At 42.2% G+C, this 17,492-nt stretch overlaps 2 protein-coding genes across 5 annotated transcripts; both read right to left on the bottom strand.

The window, feature by feature from the left end:
• On the bottom strand, positions 1 to 6,134 carry LOC100115511 (receptor-type tyrosine-protein kinase FLT3-like). The gene is made up of 10 exons (XM_008210032.4): positions 5,656 to 6,134; positions 5,147 to 5,417; positions 4,400 to 4,572; positions 2,271 to 2,502; positions 2,075 to 2,196; positions 1,906 to 1,990; positions 1,574 to 1,784; positions 1,063 to 1,296; positions 744 to 985; positions 1 to 632 (listed from the first exon to the last, which is right to left on the bottom strand). Exons 1-10 carry the CDS (start codon positions 5,868 to 5,870, stop codon positions 201 to 203), a joined length of 2,217 nt encoding a protein of 738 aa, XP_008208254.1. The 5' UTR covers positions 5,871 to 6,134; the 3' UTR covers positions 1 to 200.
• Positions 6,135 to 6,938: 804 nt separating this feature from the next.
• LOC100677930 lies at positions 6,939 to 17,374 on the bottom strand. 4 transcript variants are annotated; one of them, XM_031921284.2, is made up of 21 exons: positions 16,549 to 17,374; positions 15,521 to 15,951; positions 14,990 to 15,441; positions 14,689 to 14,918; positions 14,212 to 14,612; positions 13,955 to 14,132; positions 13,649 to 13,860; positions 13,368 to 13,561; positions 13,151 to 13,278; positions 12,934 to 13,068; positions 12,715 to 12,852; positions 12,497 to 12,623; positions 12,168 to 12,410; positions 11,749 to 12,071; positions 11,239 to 11,592; positions 10,436 to 10,778; positions 9,784 to 10,127; positions 8,936 to 9,717; positions 8,717 to 8,850; positions 8,465 to 8,643; positions 6,939 to 8,376 (listed from the first exon to the last, which is right to left on the bottom strand). In XM_031921284.2, the coding sequence occupies exons 2-21, from the start codon at positions 15,940 to 15,942 to the stop codon at positions 8,113 to 8,115; spliced, it is 5,583 nt and encodes a 1,860-aa protein (XP_031777144.1). In that variant the 5' UTR covers positions 15,943 to 15,951; positions 16,549 to 17,374; the 3' UTR covers positions 6,939 to 8,112. The 4 variants fall into 4 exon arrangements, with proteins under 4 accessions (XP_031777144.1, XP_031777146.1, XP_031777145.1 ...); XM_031921286.2 differs by having other exon boundaries at positions 6,944 to 8,376; positions 14,689 to 14,900; XM_031921285.2 differs by having other exon boundaries at positions 6,944 to 8,376; positions 16,545 to 16,969.
• Between the last annotated feature and the right edge of the window lie 118 nt (positions 17,375 to 17,492).

Here is a 17,492-nt window from a genome sequence, read left to right as displayed (position 1 = left end):
TTTCATCAAGAGTCGAGAAATATATATATATATATATCTTAAGTTATCAAACGATAAACAATCGTCGTAACAATAAAGCAACAAGCGAGGTACAACATCTAATACAACTATATAGTAAGTATGTATATATATATATAATATACACAGCAGCAGCGCAACGATTCGACCATCACCGCATCCTCGATCTCCGACGAAGCGTATCACCTCGCCACAGCAGTCTCCCCCTCGATCTCCAGCAAATCCATGTAAACCGGATTATTCTTCCTGGCCAGCTCCCTCTTGCTCTCGATCCAGGCGACGATTTGCTTGAAATTCGGCCTTTGTTCGGGCCTCAAGGCCCAGCAAGTGTCCATGATCTCGCTCATCTCGTCCGAGGCTTCCTCCAGCAGCTCGGGTCTGCCGTTCTCCTCCAGCAGGTGGCACAGGAGGGCGTCGTCCGAGAGCCTGGCGTAAGGAAAGTCGCCGAGACTCGCGATTTCCCAGAGCACCACGCCGTAGGACCAGACGTCGCTCTTGCTCGTGAAAGCTCGACGGCGTATCGCTTCCGGAGGCATCCAGCGGATGGGCAGACGTCGGGTGCCGTTGACGCCCAGGGTGTAGGTGCCTTTGCGCGAGAGGCCGAAGTCGGAGATCTGGAATTTTCGTTCGGTTTGGATTGAGAGCGTGACGGGCTGGTCTTGCCGCACCCCGAATGCATCTACTTAGAGATGGGCAAGAGGAAAAAAGTGCACCGCGGTCGTTACCTTGAGCACGAGGTTTTCGTCCATGAGAACGTTTCGCGCGGCCAGATCCCGATGCACGATGCCCCTCGCCTCGAGCTGTTCCATTCCCTTGGCTATTTCCAGAGCAAACCGCATCATTTCCGCGTGACTGATGGGACCCTCGCTCCGGAAGTTCGTCGCCTCGTCGGCTTTGATCTCGTTCGGGAAGAATACCCGCGACGTCGGCGTCGATGGCGACTGGCTGCCCAGGCTCGTACACGTCGCTGTATTAGAAATCAAATATATCTTCTAAGTATATCTTCTAAGTATATGAGGTTCGAATTTACGAAAAGTAGCTCACTCTCGGCGACGCTGCTGACACCGGGACTCTCCAGAGGACTGGCGTCGTTCGCCGCGTCGAGGGCCTCTCGCATCCTGTGCAGGTAGCTGTGCAGATCGCCGCCGCGCATGTACTCGAGCACCAGACAGACCGGCTGCTCCGGCAGCGTACAGCAGCCCACGAGTCCGACCAGGTGCGGATGCGAGCCTGCGACCTTCGTGATCGCGATTTCCTCCAGCAGCTGCTGTCTCACGTCTGCGTATGCGAAGTGCGAACGCCGTGACGTATGACCAAGTGTGCACAATGAAACGTTTAACGGAAAACAAAGGGATTTAATGAGGAAGTTGCGCGGTACGAAGCAGCCGAAAAATATTGCGGCTCGTAAATTCGACACATGTCCCGGCGCAACGAAGAACACGCGACACGTCTCTCTACCCTAGCCTATCGTCCATCTCTGGCCGAAAAAAGAAAGCCCGAGACCGCAAGGCAACAAAAGAGCTGTGTGTGCGTGTCTCTCGCGCGCGGCATTTACCTAATTGCACTCGTGCTGAGTCCGAGCTCGTCAGCGACGACATTTTCACGGCGACCAAACTGCTGCTGCTGCTGCTGCTGCCGTTCTCCGAGTCGAGGAGATTCGCCAGATAAACCTTGCCGAATTGGCCCTGGCCGAGCTCACGGACGATCCGCAGTCGGCTGTAGGAGATCTCGTGAGCCTCGTCCGGCAGATCCTTGCGAGCGGTGTCCTGCGGCGTGACCGGATATTATTTTTACTGGATTAATTCGCTGGATTCTTTTTTCGAGATTTTGCGGGGCGAAAGGAGGACGGAATTTTTTTACTGAGTTTCGTAAAAAGAAACGAATTACCTGTATCTCCTGCTCGACGTAGAGAATGTTCCGATTCTTCAAGAGGGCCTCGATGTGTGCATTTTGCAGAACCGAGCTAATTTGTCTATAAAAACGGGAATAAAACAAAAGAATCATTCATGCTGGTATATAACTGGATTAAAAAAAAAAAAAAAATGACCGCACAAACCTCGAAGATTTCTGCCTCAACGATACCAGCTTGTAATTGTGATTCCGCGCAAAGTACCTGATGAAGCTGAAGATCCCGCTGACCATCAGACACACCGCTACGAGTCCAGCGAAAACTATAGCCTGAAAGCGAAATCCCCGTCGAGTTAAACTCGTTATCTCGTGCTGAAGCTATAACGAAAAACGGCGCTACCGACTATGGCGTTTTTCCGATAAAAAGGATGATGTCTCGGCCGTTTCAGCACATAAGACCCTTCGTTGCCGAGACAGCCGTTTTGATCCTGTGCGGCCACGAAGATCTTGGTGCCTTTCTTCGGCTTCTCCTCGTGATTCCACAGGTACGAGGTCTCCTCTTTGTCGCTCGTGAATATGTGCGTCTTGTTGTAGACGGTCAGGCCGCTCGACGACGTCAGGTGGGGTACTCCGACGCTGGAACGTTATTGAACCTTCTTAATAGTTTATGCCTATAAAACGCGGAAAAAAATTCAGTCGAACGGCTTTGCGCAAGATTCAATCGATTATTCCTGCCGATAAGGCGCCGCTGTTGTTGTACGAAAATCAAGCGTTGCACCCGATAAGGCGCGCGTTATAAAAATCGAATTTTTCGCTTTGAATAATCGTGCCTTCGATAACGCGCCAACTAAAGAAACAGCCGCGCACGTGTATGCGAACGATTCGAGTGTAAGAAAAAAAAATGAGCAATGCAACATTGTACACGGATATACAAGGTATAATCGATGCCGAGAAAGATAAGTCCGTGTGCGGCTAATAAATTGCTGCAAAGCTGCAATTACAGAGTCAGGGGCGCACACGCGCGATGAATATTTTAAATTAGAAAACAGATTTTCCCCTCTAATGCAGCAATTACCGCCGGTCACGACGACGACGACCGCGTCAATCACCCTGATCCAATTACCCCGGGCTTATCTTCTATAGCTATAAAACATCATTTTTCAATAACCCACAAGTACACCCGGTTCCGTCTCTCATCTTTCGAGATTTCACTCCGGCAAACCGCAACCGAAAGCAATGTAAGCGAAAGAACGAAGACAATACAATACAGCGATCGAAGCACCGAATCAATAATCCCGAACGACGACAACAACAAAAAAACGGTATACGATCGAGATTAGCCGATCGCGAGCCTCGTCTAATTGCTTCTCATTGAAAGGCCGCGATTGTTCTTTCCTCGTGTTCTTTATACTTATATATATATATATAATACTCGCGCGCGGAGACACTTCGCCGCGCGGCGGGGTCAGCAGCCGCGGCTACTTTTTGCTCTATGCGGGTAAATCCTCCTCGTCACGCTCAGCGCCGCCGTCGGGCTTATCGTCGTTTTATCTGTAAAGATATACCGATGCCGCGCTCTCGAACTTCAACTTTCAGGCGCAAAAAGTCCGTGTTTACCAATTACGAGGAAGAGGGCGAGACAATGTGCGCGATGCAGTTGCAGCGCCGCGGAGAGAGAAGCAAGTAGGCTTGGGCAGTCTCTCGAGCGTTAATTTTTCGGAGAAACAATGGGCGAGAGGGGGGAGTCTAAGAGAGCGCGAGAGAGTTGTTTTCACACCCTTTTGGTGTGGGATTGAATTTCGGAGGCAGAAAGTGCGCGCGAGACGCGTTAATTCGAGGCTGTTTCACCGAAGAGGACGATTGTACGTTTTCGCGCTTTTTTGTTGCAATATTTTATTGCATGATTAAAATTATATTTTCATTGAGGGATTATGTCAACAATTTTTTTATCATATTTCATTTCGTTAAATTAGCTCGAATTAATAGTATTGTCGGACACACTCGTTCTTCGCATCAGCCCAATATAGCATGAGTGGCCCAATTAGCCGGCCCAACAATAAGGGCAGTTTTGGCATACCGCTATAGGACTACGTTATATGCACCGGACTCGCATAGAGACGAAGGAAATGAAAAAGTGCCTCCGCGCCACCTATCGTCGCTAGTCCGAGACTATAGAGACTGAAGGGCAGTCGAAAACGGTTTTCTTTCGCGGCTACACTAAACAACACAGTTATTCGACCACCTAATAAAATTACAAAATCCTGCGTATAATCGTAACATCACCCCATCAATTACTTAATACAGCTCGTCGCCCAGGCACTCGAAAAAGCCACTTTAACGAGCCGACTCGAGTCATCAGCATAAAACATCGCGGAAATTCCTCATCCATGCAAAGACCGCGCGAGCAGGTTCCTCCTCGTTCTTTCTCATACTACACTTACTACGTACAGTGTATATAGCTAGAAAGTCTCACGCGCTGAGAGAGAGAGAGAGAGAGAGAGAGAGAGAGAGAGAGCTGCAAAATGATAATTACCTAATTCTGTAAGCCTGGACTTGTCGTCCTCCCGTCTCCGACTGGACTTTCCAGCTGAGAAAAGTGCTGCCATTGCCGAGACTCGCAGCGGCGACCAGGGGCACCGGAAGCTCCTCTTGCGCCCGCTCGCAGCTGCACCGACCGCCCACGCATTCCGGCACCGTGTACACGACCTGCGCGCACACACGTTTAATTGCTCGTTTTAACTACTCCTTTCTTTTGCTTTGAGAGAGAGAGAGAGGGAGGGATGATTCAGGCGATAAAAGTGCGATAAAAGTGCGGGATTGTACCGTTTGTGTGTGTGTGTGTGTGTGTGTGTGTGTGTTTGGTCGGACTGGATGGTTTAATTAACGGAACTAATGGCTTGGATTAAGCGGCGATTCGATGAGCTTTGTTGCGGGAGATTATTTGATTTACGACTATAATTCCATCACTTTCACGTATAATTCAATCCAAAACCCGTCCATGCATATACCGCATACTTCTTTCCCTTGCAACCCCTCCAATCATCCCGAATAAATGAAATCCGATCCACAAAAAAAAGCTGAGAAACGCCCGATTACCGCTAATCGCGAGACGCGCCGAGCGAGCGAGTCAAAAAAAAAAGCTGCCAAGCCAGTCTGCGCAAAACTACCCAGACCAATCAATCTTCGGGCTCTCGCGGCAAGGATCAAAAACTGCGCGCATCCCCGCTGCCAACACACGCACACAGAGCGGCGCACATAACGATCGACATAAATACCGGACCGATGGAGGCGAGGCTGACGCGTTGCCGAGGCTGTTCCTGGGGTAGGCAAAAACTTGCACCCTGTACGAGCAGGCGGGCTCGATGTCGAGCTCGTCGAGGGCCCCGTCGTAGGCTGCGATGAGTCCGCTGCCGAACCTGTTCTCCGGTAGCAGGACGTCGCTCTGGGAGACGTTCTGGCCCACGTAGTAGATCGAGCCTTCGCTGCAGGATGAGCTGCTGTTCGCGTTGCTTGCATTGTTGTGGTTGGATTCAACGTTGGTTACCAGGACGCTGGAATTGGATGTTTTTTTTTGGTATACTTGTTAAGCTGTAGATTATTTTAATCGGTTTCAATAAAACGGCGAGGAGACGCCTATAAAACACTTGGAATTAGCTGCGGATACGTGCCGAGTCTAGCGAGCGACGCTGAATCTACAGATATCGATCAGTTTAATCGATTCACCAAAACACACGGTACCGATATATTCAATAAACAATGTGTACAAAGTCGATACCGATCGATTCTCACCTGTAGAACGACGGTTTCCTGTCGCCCTCGGGAGGCAGCCAGGACACGTTGAGCTTCAAACTGGTATCGCCAGCGAAACTCGCCTCATCCCCGTCTTCGAGATCCTCGACGGCGACAACGGAGACACTGAGATTCCTCACTTCCCCGATCTCCTGCAGAGCTAGAGCCGGGTCTAGCAGCAGTACCAGGCAGGTCGCCAAGGCCAACCATCTCATCTCACTCTCGCCCTCTCGACTTTCGATCTCTATACGCGATTTTCACTGCACACTACTGCCTTTTACGATGATTTAGAAATCGACACACACACACACACCCACACACACACACACTGCGTGGAACTTTATATCAGAAACGCGCGCGAGTCCGGCAGGTACAACACTATACTACACTCCTTTTGTGTCGATCATCTCTCAGACAGTCGGCGTATTTTACGATTCTCTCTCTGTGTGTGTTTATCGAGTTGCATCTTATCTGGCGGAATGCTTTATCGCGAGCGCGAGGCGCATACACACGTGTGTGGGCCGATCGTGTCTACGTATAATATACACGAACGCGCGTAGTGATGTACTTTTTTTATCGCGCGAATATAGCCGACTGATAACTGACGGCCTATAATATGTAATGTTTTGTTAAAGACGCTGTATCGAGGGGGAGGAAAATTGAGGGGGAGGTGAGAGCTCATTAGCTTTTTATCTTGTTTGTTTTATTGTACTTTTGAATCGCTAGGTTTTGTTTTTTCAATTTAACATCTCGTTATTTATTTTTTTTTTTGCGCAGAGAGAGTCTTGGAAGCGGAAAGGTTGCGCGTAGGTAGACGGTCAAGAAGTGGAATGAAATTATCTGTACAATAGTTTACGCATGTAGCTGATAGACGCCGGATTTGTTTGTGCGATAAGGTCGGGGATCGTAAAAATGACTATCTGCGAATCTTCTTCAATCTAAAATTGCCTCAATAAACATGATATGTACAATTAAGTTTCTCTCAAGGCTCGTACAAGAATTCATCTGTTTACGTGGACACGATCAAGCTTCGTATTTCAATGTCGGACGTACTGGCTGCTTAATGTAGAATACCGACATAGTTGATTTTCATATTTGACTCGGCGGTTAACTAAAAGCAAAGTCTTGTATCTTGTCGAACGTTTTGGAAATTTATTTTGATTGATTTGATGATTATAATTGATTAAAGTACTCTCTTATAAGTATGAATATGTAGAAAGAGGTTTCCACTTCAGGGAAAAAAAATCAATACTAGTATAAAATATGAGAAACGAGATAAATTGAACTGTTCATTTCTAATTATAAATATTTATTGGAAAACCATTACATAGACTTCTTGTATGATTGTTGATAAATAGTTGAGATTTTTCACATCGATTTATTTTTTTGTGTGTAATTCGATTAATCACGACTAGCATCATTTCTAAGAGAGTTTGACCAAGTACAAACTGTAAAAATTATTTACACAATAAATGAAATTTACAAAATTTACATTATACTTTGTTGCATCGTTATAGTTACGCCTTCGATTTATTTGTTATTTACAATCCTTATATAGCGATAACAATATAAATCAATCTATTATTAAGTAATTTCAGTCGATTGTAAATTACCCGAAAACTATTTAAACTATTGCTGTAATTAACTTAACACATTTTTTCCATATTCTCTATAACTAATCAGAGCGCACGAAAACATAATAATTAGTCGATATTAAACTACCAATCGATTTCATTTAAGTCGTAAGAAAGAACTTCTAAATCATACCCTCGTTATGCATGCTGTTATACTAGTCCGTTATACTGAAGTCCACAATCAGTGACTTGTTACGAAGAACACTGAAAAACTTTATATTTTCAAGAGATGTGAAATTTCTTGTTTATATATATATATATTCAACTGACTTGATACCTTCTACAGTTCAATGAAATGTTAATTCAGGTCAGTTAGGCTGCATATTTTACAATTTTCAAAATGAATGCTTTTAATGGTTATGCTTCAAATCCAAACCATATAATATATTTCTATTTACGTAAGATTAAAATAAATTGTACGCTTTAAATATTTAGATATGTACGTAAGATCATTGAAGCAAAAATGTAACACATATAAAAAATATTGCACTTTGCGCTCAGGTACAATAAATAAACTCGCGAATTCGATCCACCATACATCAGCATACAAAAATGCGCAAAGAGCTTTCTTTTAAAAAAGAGAGGTTTAGTACAAGTGCGGGACAGAGTTACTTATGAGTACCCTAAAATCTACGTCATACTGACCAAACGATACTGACTCAAAGACAAAAAGCGCTATAAATTTTGAAAATTGCAAAACGTTATACGTGCGCTACTAACAGTAAAAACTATATATGGCTCCGCCGGCAAAGTAAGTAAGTTATTACAGAATATTATCGCAGAGATATGCGCAACCTTAATAAACAACAACTCGCATTACGATTTACCTATCCGCGACGTCCTTTCCCGCGTCCTTGAGAACCTGCGACAAGCAGAGTGGGCAAAGCGTTTCAGGTTTATACGACTGGTACAGGATTGAGCCGAGGAGTTGAACGGTCGAGGGTAGGGGCGGCTGCAGCGCGAGAAGCTCTGCCTCCATTCGAGGTACCGCCTCGGACTGGTAGGTGGAAATGAGGAATTGATGGCCGCACGTAAATATCATCGAGTCCTCCTCTGCGCTTAACAGCTCTGATACTTTATCTGGATCCTACAGTCATGGAATTTATAATATAGAGTTGTAATAACATAAAATATACGTAATATTGAGATATGACTAATTTTGTTTTGCAATTTACCTTAATGTGTATAAAAGGCCGCGGATCATAATACTTTGCGGATAATGTGCTAATAATTCCATCCATCATTTGCTCGGGAGTTTTATTGTCACTGGTTCCAGGATAACCAGTGAGCGGTGGACCATAATTCTTAGCCATCGTCGTCGACAACATTTCTATATATTCTACCGTGGGTTTACCTGGCAAGAGAAATGTGTTTTTAATATGCAAAGTAAAAAATTCTGCGGCAACATTAAAAAGTATGAAACTTACCTTCGTCGATTTGTTCTAGTATTAAGTTACAAACTTTTAGACAAAAGCTAGTAGACAATATTTTGCTAGCATTTTTAACTCGAATATTTTTCTCATTCTTCTCTATAGTTGAACTACTTTGAGAATCACAACGACTGCAAAAAATAAATGTCTGTTTTAGAAAAATAATAGGAAAAATTGAATGTCGAGTGCGTGGAATGTTTTGAATGAGGCAATTACCCAAAGAGAAGAAGGCCAAGCGCATAAAATACTTTCTTGATATACTTGTCAAAAACTTTTTCTAGCTCTTCTATAGCAAATTTATTCTCCACCCAGAAATTAATAGCAGTCGCAGCTATCTCATACGTGGGGACATAAGCGTCCTCTTCAACTTCGTACAAATAAAAATCAACAATATTTACAGCGTGACGCATAACGAGTAATTCCTGACGACTCAGTGCGTTTCCGTTGGCACATTGACTCCTGGCTTCCATTGAATTATTTAAGCTCATTTTGTTATAGTTTGTGCACAAAGAGTTTTCATTGTCAGCCTCCTCGCGGGAAATGCTGTTCTCCGCGCTCGAAAGCGGGCTACTCCTGTCTTCTTTATTGTCATCCTCAAGCGCCATTTCAATGGACATGCCTTCGTACTTTGAATCTTCGAACATCTCCTCGGAACCACCTTGACAGTCAAAAGTATGCAATTCCTGCTCAATGACCTGGAAACTGTCTAAAGATTTGCTGACCGGCATTTTCATTTTTTGCCTCTTCACGCTCTCCATCAAAGTATCCACGAGATTTCTCTCCATATGCTTCTCAAACAGCTTGTTATTCTCTTGGAGAACATCGTTGCCCTTTGCGTCTTCAGCGAGACTTTCAGTTGACAGCCCATTGGAAAAAGTTTCCATATTTGCCGGGTCGCATTCCTTCAACGCCTTGAATTGATATACGAGAGACTCGACAAAGTTGTGCTCTAAAAGTTCTAGTTTTGCGCATGCCTGGTAATTTTTTAGCTCGATGCACTGCAAGTAATGCATACAAAGTTTCTCAGTGACGTGCCTACTTTTAACGATTTCAAAAATACGTACCTTGTTAAGGATCTTAAAAGTGCTGAACAACCCGTGAAACTGTTCGAATGCATAGTGCAGAGTCAGGTCGCTCAAACTGTGCTCTATATAGCTCAGCGGTTGTATTGAGCCGGCAAGCGGAGTCACATCGTAGCTTTGATAAGAAATAATAGGTGCGGGAATATTCGAAACCTGGCTCGGGGTCATATCTATAGCCATGAATCGGTCCGAAGGATTGATGCAGCGAATAATGCGTTTGGAAGACTTAAATTTAAAGATGAGCTTTTCCTCGGACTCCTTGGGATTAGCCGGGGCTCGACCTAGCTGCGCAAAGTTATTGTTACCCCACGCCAGCACATTTCCACCTGCAATAGACAAGCGTAAGAAAAAATTTGTGAGTAATCAAGAAAAACGTTACTTCATTTGTGAGCCCAACATCGTTACGTTTCTTGTGAGTGACGTGCCGCGTAATCCGTTAAATTATCCAACGATATCGATCGATTCCTTTTTTTACAACAAGAATAGCTGCGCGCAAATATTTAACATTCCGTAGAATTAAAACGTCAGAGCTGAAGGAAAGCGCCGTCCCGTTCACGCAATCATGCGGCAATCTCCCACTGTAGATTTCACGCGATATATCGCCGCGTCGAGTTAATCAGCGACACGTCAATACCTGGCTGAATGGCAACCGTAAAGTTGCTTCCGCAGCAGATCTTCACGGCTTTTATCAAATAACTAGGATCCTTCTCAGTGGCGTTGAACTCCGCGGCGTTGATGTCGGCATTAGTCTCGGAGCCGTTGTTGGCATTGTTCTTGTCATCGGTGGCCTGGGCCTTCTTGTAGCGCGCGCGCTCCAGCTTCTCCTTGAACATGTCGAGCGGTTGGTATGACAGCGGCGTGGGAATCGCGACGTCGCGTCCATAGCCCGTACCCAGCTGCCCGTCCAAATTGCGGCCCCAAGTGTAGATCGTACCGTCCTTCGTCAGCAGTGCCGAGTGGTGATAACCCGTCGATATCTGTCGTGGAATTAAAGTGTGAAATGAGAATTTTCAATATGCTTTTTTTGGTTTCTTGAAAAAAGTGAATGCGATTTCACGGGCTGACCACAGCTAACGAATAAGATTATTCTTCTAGACTTTTTCATCTCGATATTTTCGCATTGGATTGTGATCACGGAAAAAATCCAGTAAAATACTTGGCTATGAATTCGTTTTTAATATTTTTGACTCGAGTAAAAAATAATAACAAAAATAATATAAACCATTTACTTTTATTAGCTTTTAAATATATAAGCTATTTACTTTCTGAAGAATCGAAACTCGTGGCGAATAATGAAAACTTTGAATGATAATTTTGCGCGAAAAATTCAAAGAACGACATTTTTGCAGGTCAAAGTACCGCTGTAATTTGCGAGAAATCCGAAAATTCTCGCTTCTCACGTGGCATCGAAATTCAACCGGAGACATAAAATCCTACCTGAACAATTTTCCCCTTAACGAGGCTCGTATCGACGCACGCGGGCACCAAATGAGCCTGACTCTCCTCGTCGTTCTCCGCCTCGGGCACGACAACAATGGAGCTTTTCGCTGCGGCCTGTGGCGTGTCGTTTGATACCATAGCCGCGGCTCCAGCCTCGCTCGATTCACCGGCGTCGTTAGCGTTCTCTTGTTCCTCAGGCGTGTCGGCGAGACTCGCGGCTGCGAGCTCTCGTTCCTGAGCTTCGGCCACTTTGGCCTTGTGCATTCTGACCTTTCGCTCCTTCGACTGCAGCCGCAAAACTTGCGGGTTTGAGCCCCATATGTACAGCCGATTCGTGCAGCTTGTGGCAAGCTGTGAAGGCAGATTTTATTGTTTTTTTTTTATTCTCATGTATAACGGTAAACTCCCATCTTTTAAATGAAAGATTCAACGTTTTAAATTATGATTATCCAAAATCTTTTATTTTCTTGTTGAAAAGTTTTTACGAGAAGAAATAAAATTACTCACGTTATGGAAGTACTTGGTGGAGATGAGCGTTATTCTCTCGGGCAAAAGGCTGACTCTCATAGGGCTGGTGCACTTGCCGTCATTGCCGACTCCAAGTTGGCCAAAAAGATTGCAGCCGAATGCATAGACCAAGCCATCAGCTGACAGGGCCACAGTATGCGCGTAACCAGCACTGACATGTCTAACTACAACACCGAGAAGAGCTGTTACGAGACATGGTTGTCGCTTGGCCTCTGTGTTGCCGTGACCCAGCTGGCCATGGACTCCCCAGCCCCAGGTGAAGAGTCTACCATCGGCTGTTATTGCCGCCGAATGATGTTGTCCTGTGTGAAATTGATTAAAATGTTTAACATTCAACTTAAAACAAAATAAAATCTCTAAAGTGTATACAAATTATGCAGGGTTAAATATTCAAGTACCTGCCACCGCCTCAACGATTATCTCTTGAGCAAGGGCCGTAATAAGCTCAGGATTAGGGCACTCGCGTACTTCACCCAGACCAAGTTGTCCATATTTATTACCTCCCCAAACATAGACGCCATTGTTAGTAACCGCGAGCGTATGACAGCGACCGCACGAAATCGACAATACGTCGATTCCTAGGCGGCGAAATATGGTGATACCCTGCGGCGAACTGTACCGCGATATCGTCGGACCGGTTCCTAAAACGAATATAGATTTATCAATTTTTTTCTGATTCTTCATTGACGAACGAGTTCAATAAAGGCCAATAACCGATAAGTCTTACCTAAACAGCCTTGTAAGGAATTGCCCCATGTGTAAACATTGCCATTTCTTATCAGAGCAGTATGAGCAAATCCTGTGCTCAATAATCTTCGCTTAAAATCTACACTAACGTTTCTTTCTCTTTGACCCTGTATAAACCAAGAAATATAGATTGATTTGTTATCAATGTTAAAGATCGAATATATTTTCATAATTAAATAGATTATGCTCATTTCTCACCCCCTCAATATTATTCAACTGCGTGAATGGCACATATTTCGAAATGAACTTCACACTAGGCTGTTTTTTATGAAGTACAGCCAGAAGAGTTTGTAAAAATATTTCTATTATCTCTTCTATAAGTACACCAATTTCATCCTGAAATTTGTCACACATCAGACACTTGTATATCTTTTTATAAAAAATGGTTCAAGCTTATCTTCTTAGCGAATTTCTTACCAAGTCTTCTGATAAGTCTAGCGAATCACATTGACTGGAGAAAGAACTGCGCGATGCAGCTCTTCGCCGAGCCTTGAAGCGTAGTACTAACGGTCTAATAGCAGGATTTGTCGGATCATACAACGCAATCAATCTCTGCATATTAAAAAAGAGTATTAAAAATTAATCTATAGTTTAATCAAATAATTATTTTCATTATGACAGGTAATATATCTACCTGCAATATAAATATCTCTAGAGATGACAAGTTCGCTAATACAAAACAAATGTGGTTTCTAGCGGTACTTGGATTATTCAGCATACCCTGAATTAAGCTTGAGTCACTTAAACACATTAGCAAGCCATCTAAGATAAAATATATATAAATATGATGTTGAAAGCTTTATCAATACATTTTTGTATTTTCTCTTAATAACATATTTATCAATACTCACGTGTATTATGATACTGTACAAGGTTAGAGTTTTTAGACATAAGTGTTGGTAGAGCCTTAATGAGAACATCAAGCACTTGGGGACCTAAGCCTCTATGAACTATCAAGTGATGAAGAATACTCCACATGTTATTCTGTATCGCAATATTTATCGCATAAAGTTCATCGTAGAAAGTATTTGTAGATAAGAAGTTTCTAGAAAAAAAAATTGCAAAAGAATAATTAGATTCGATTGGTAAAATTATTAATCTTATGGGTTTGTATTTGTTTACTGATGCCTACAGAAAATCTTTGTAGACCACTTTATTTTGCGCAGATGTCGCTCTCAATGAAAGCTCAGTGAATGCAAGGACACTTAAATTAGAGAAATGTATTCTGTTTGGTTCTGATAATTCATTAACCGCTGACGTTGTTGAATACGATGCAAGAAGACTTAATAGTTCAGAAGTATATCCAATTGTTGCAAATTTTAAAATACTTTTTGAAAGACGAATCTAAAATTATAGGAGCAGTATGTAGTAAAATTGGTATGCAGTAACGATAGGTTTAATATATAGGGGTAAATTATAAAATTTTCATTGAACTTACTCCCGCAAGCGAATATAACTCCATTGCTCTGCCGAATTGTCGTTTATACAAAGTCATATCTCCAGCATTCTCAATTAATTCTTGTACGTTCAATCCAAATATTAATCCAAGCTTTGTAGCATCTTCGACTGACCGTCGTTTTAATATCAGATCCATAAAAAGTGATAAAATTTGTTCTCTGAAAATAAGATGCGCTGTTCAGTTCACAATTCAATTTTGTTGAATTTATATGAATATGAATTTTTAATAATACATACCTTAATATAATTTTATACACTCCAAGATTTGTAACTACTATACAGGTGTCTACTGGTGGTACCTTAACTTTAATATCAGATATATCTTTTACTATAGTATAAATCCTATTTTCGTTATTCCCTGAAGTATAATCGAAATCACTTCTTGCACTAGATAAAGTGTATATACTGTTAATAACTTCCTCGCTTTTATCAAAAGAAAAGCGAGCAATCACTGAATCCTTGGTGAGATCTGATTTATCCTTCTTTCTGATTTCCGACAAAGGGCGAGAAAGTACATAAACAAACCGATGTCTTGTATCGGATATATAAAAAAATCGACTGGTCAAGCGAATATTTTCACAGTGTTCTGGCATCTTGTGAACATGGGATGGGATAGCAGATGAGCTTCGTTCATGAACCTAGAGCAAACACAATTGTTTATAAGATACGCCTATAGGCTGTGATATGCATAGAAGTTAATAAAGTTTCAATTACAGTTAAATGATTCAAAGACGATAAATAACGAGTATAAATAGTTCGACCGTTTTTTAGCCATTGGGGAATAATATAGGCATCGTTTGATAATGCAATAGGAGTAGTGCTACACTTAATAGAGTCAGATTGTTGATTAGGAAAAAAGCCAGACTCGTTTGAATTTTCATTATCATTGGATCCTGCTTCACTGTTACTATCCCGGTTGCTGTTATCTAGAACATTAAATGTTGCTATTACAAAAACTTGTAAGCTGTAATGTGTTTATTTATATAATATGTTGTAATCATTGAAACCACTTTACCTTGTCGTGCTCCAGAAGAATCGAAATTACGATTTCTCGTTTCAGCGAGTTTCTGTTTAAGTATAACAAGCTTTTCAACTGATAGTTGTTTAAGACCGCGCAGTCTTGATCTTGTAGTGGGAAAACTTTTGGAATCATCATTATCCGCTTCTTCAGTGGGCATAGTTGATCGCTGTGACCCTCCATTGTTCAAGGGGTAAGTATAGTTACTGCCTGGCTTTTCTAAAACCAAATGCCACTGTTCCTTGCAGTGATTAGTTATTAACAACATCACAGTGTCAAGTTCTGTATCTTGACAAATGCAAAGCCCAGTAATTTTCCCATCTGTTTTGGTGGAACCAACTTGCTGACCAGTTTCCAAATTAACAAAAATTATTTCTCCTTGCTCCGTACCAACAATGCCCATCTGACCAGAAAATGATATACCTTGCCACCAAACTATAGCACTTGGCCTAAAATAAAAACAAAATCCAGCATTAGTTTTTTAGATTCACGGGTACGTCTACCTAAAAAATGTGACTTTAAATTTACCTTGAATATGAGTTTTGTGCATTCAAAGAAGAATAAGAGGTCACATCTTTTGTTGTCCATTTTTGTTCGGTTGGATAAAACTCATCAACCAAAGTTTTAGCTGGGACTATGTAAAGTGAACCATCGATGGTAGCTATCAGCAGCCAAGAGCCAAGCGGATCGAAGCAGAGACATGCTATTTTTTTTCTAGAACTTTGAAACCATGGAATTTTTTTAATAACCGGCAAAGAAGATGAATCCTTTAAGTAATAAAGCCCGAGATCGGAGGCACCGGAGACAAAAGCCAGAAATTGTCCGTGACGAAATTCACGGCAAGCTGCATGGTGAATATCATTAGCCTTTATCATACACTGGAGTTCGAACAGACCCTCTTGACTCAAGTCCACCCCATTCTGCTTGGCTTTTAACTTCATTTCTGCCATCACATCCTTCTGTAAATAAGGTAAACTAAATAAACAAGTCTGTTTACCAGTGCTTTATTTGATTGTTGAATTCCAAACAGCCATTGATTGATTTCATACATTTCTCTATTTAAAGCTCTACTTGGGTCTTACATGTCAATAATGTAAAATGCAATGAAAGAAATCAATGCTAAAACAAGTGATTCCAATTATACTTCATAATTCTGTCTGCATAGGCAGCTTTTTCAGTTAAGCATAACATACTCATCACTGTTTTTAAATAGAAATATGAAGGCTTGCAATATTTATTCACGGATCATTTTTGTACAACTTATTTCAGTTATTACTGTTCGCATGCTTGAAACCAAATATAAAACAAGCGAATAGTGCCAGAATTGTATTTTACAACTCGCTTATTCCTCTTTCAAAAGACTTACTTGCCATACATGATCCTCAATTTTTTTTCATAGAGACTCTCGGATCAAATAATCAACATTGTCCGCCGTCTAGGTACGAAATCGATACGCGAATATATTCTTCAATAAAAATCACTCGAGACGCAGATATATACATACGTTTTGAATAAACAAGCAAGTATACGCGAGTTATAAATATACACACACCTACCTTCTGCAATAAACGTTGTTGCCAGCCAACGATTTTGACATTTTAGCCGAGATGTGCTCGTTGGCCGCTATTATTCCGATCGATTCGCTCCAGCTTATTGGCGACGAGTAGCATGATCGCTGCACGACTGAACTAAAAACGTACCTCTCGAAGCAGTCTGCAGTATTTGTTGCCCGGGAAGGAGCATCGATTCTTTATACAACGACGACGACGCCACTCGCGATGGAAAATAACTCTTTCTCTGTCCCTCTCTCTCTCTCTCTTTCTACTCGCGAAAAAGGCGTTTCGCGCTATAGGTTATATACCTAAGTGCGAAATCATCAGCTGACAGCAGAACACAACGGCGCTGATTTTAATTATCTATATCTATAGAGCGCTTCGCTCCCTTTCACCCGCGGCTGCTCCTTTTCTTCGAGAGAAGATAAAGAATGAAGAGGTAGATGGTAGATGACGACGAGAGTCATCTTTCTCGCAGATAACGGGCCGACTGAATGAACATTGAACACGATTATTGTTGTAGATTGTCGTGCTTTTCTGAAAATTCAAATTTTTCATACCATACACTTGTTATTCTAAAAATATAACTTTGTAGGAAAAAAAGGAGATGTGAAATCAGTAATTTATATTACTTCTTATAATGTTATTATTGGCAACGAATGTGTAATAATTTTCAATAATAATCGTGCTCGTGATTCGCGAAACAAATTTTTTCAAACTTACGAAATATCTTTAAAAATCGTCTCATGAATAAAGTATAAATATAACTGTGTTCAAAAGTCTTAATGCAAGGGAGGAAAAAATTCATATCAAATCAGCATCGATCGATTATCTCAGTGTATCGAATCATTGACATCATTAATACGCATTCCTAACTTACGTAACACCTTCGACGCATATATCCTTCATATAGAAAACCGAAGAAATTCCTCACGCAGAACCAAAGC

This window comes from Nasonia vitripennis, chromosome 1 (assembly GCF_009193385.2).
Source record: "Nasonia vitripennis strain AsymCx chromosome 1, Nvit_psr_1.1, whole genome shotgun sequence".
NCBI classification, from domain to species: Eukaryota; Metazoa; Arthropoda; class Insecta; order Hymenoptera; family Pteromalidae; genus Nasonia; species Nasonia vitripennis.
Note: the sequence above shows the minus strand (reverse complement) of the source record. Positions and strands in the feature narration are given on the sequence as shown.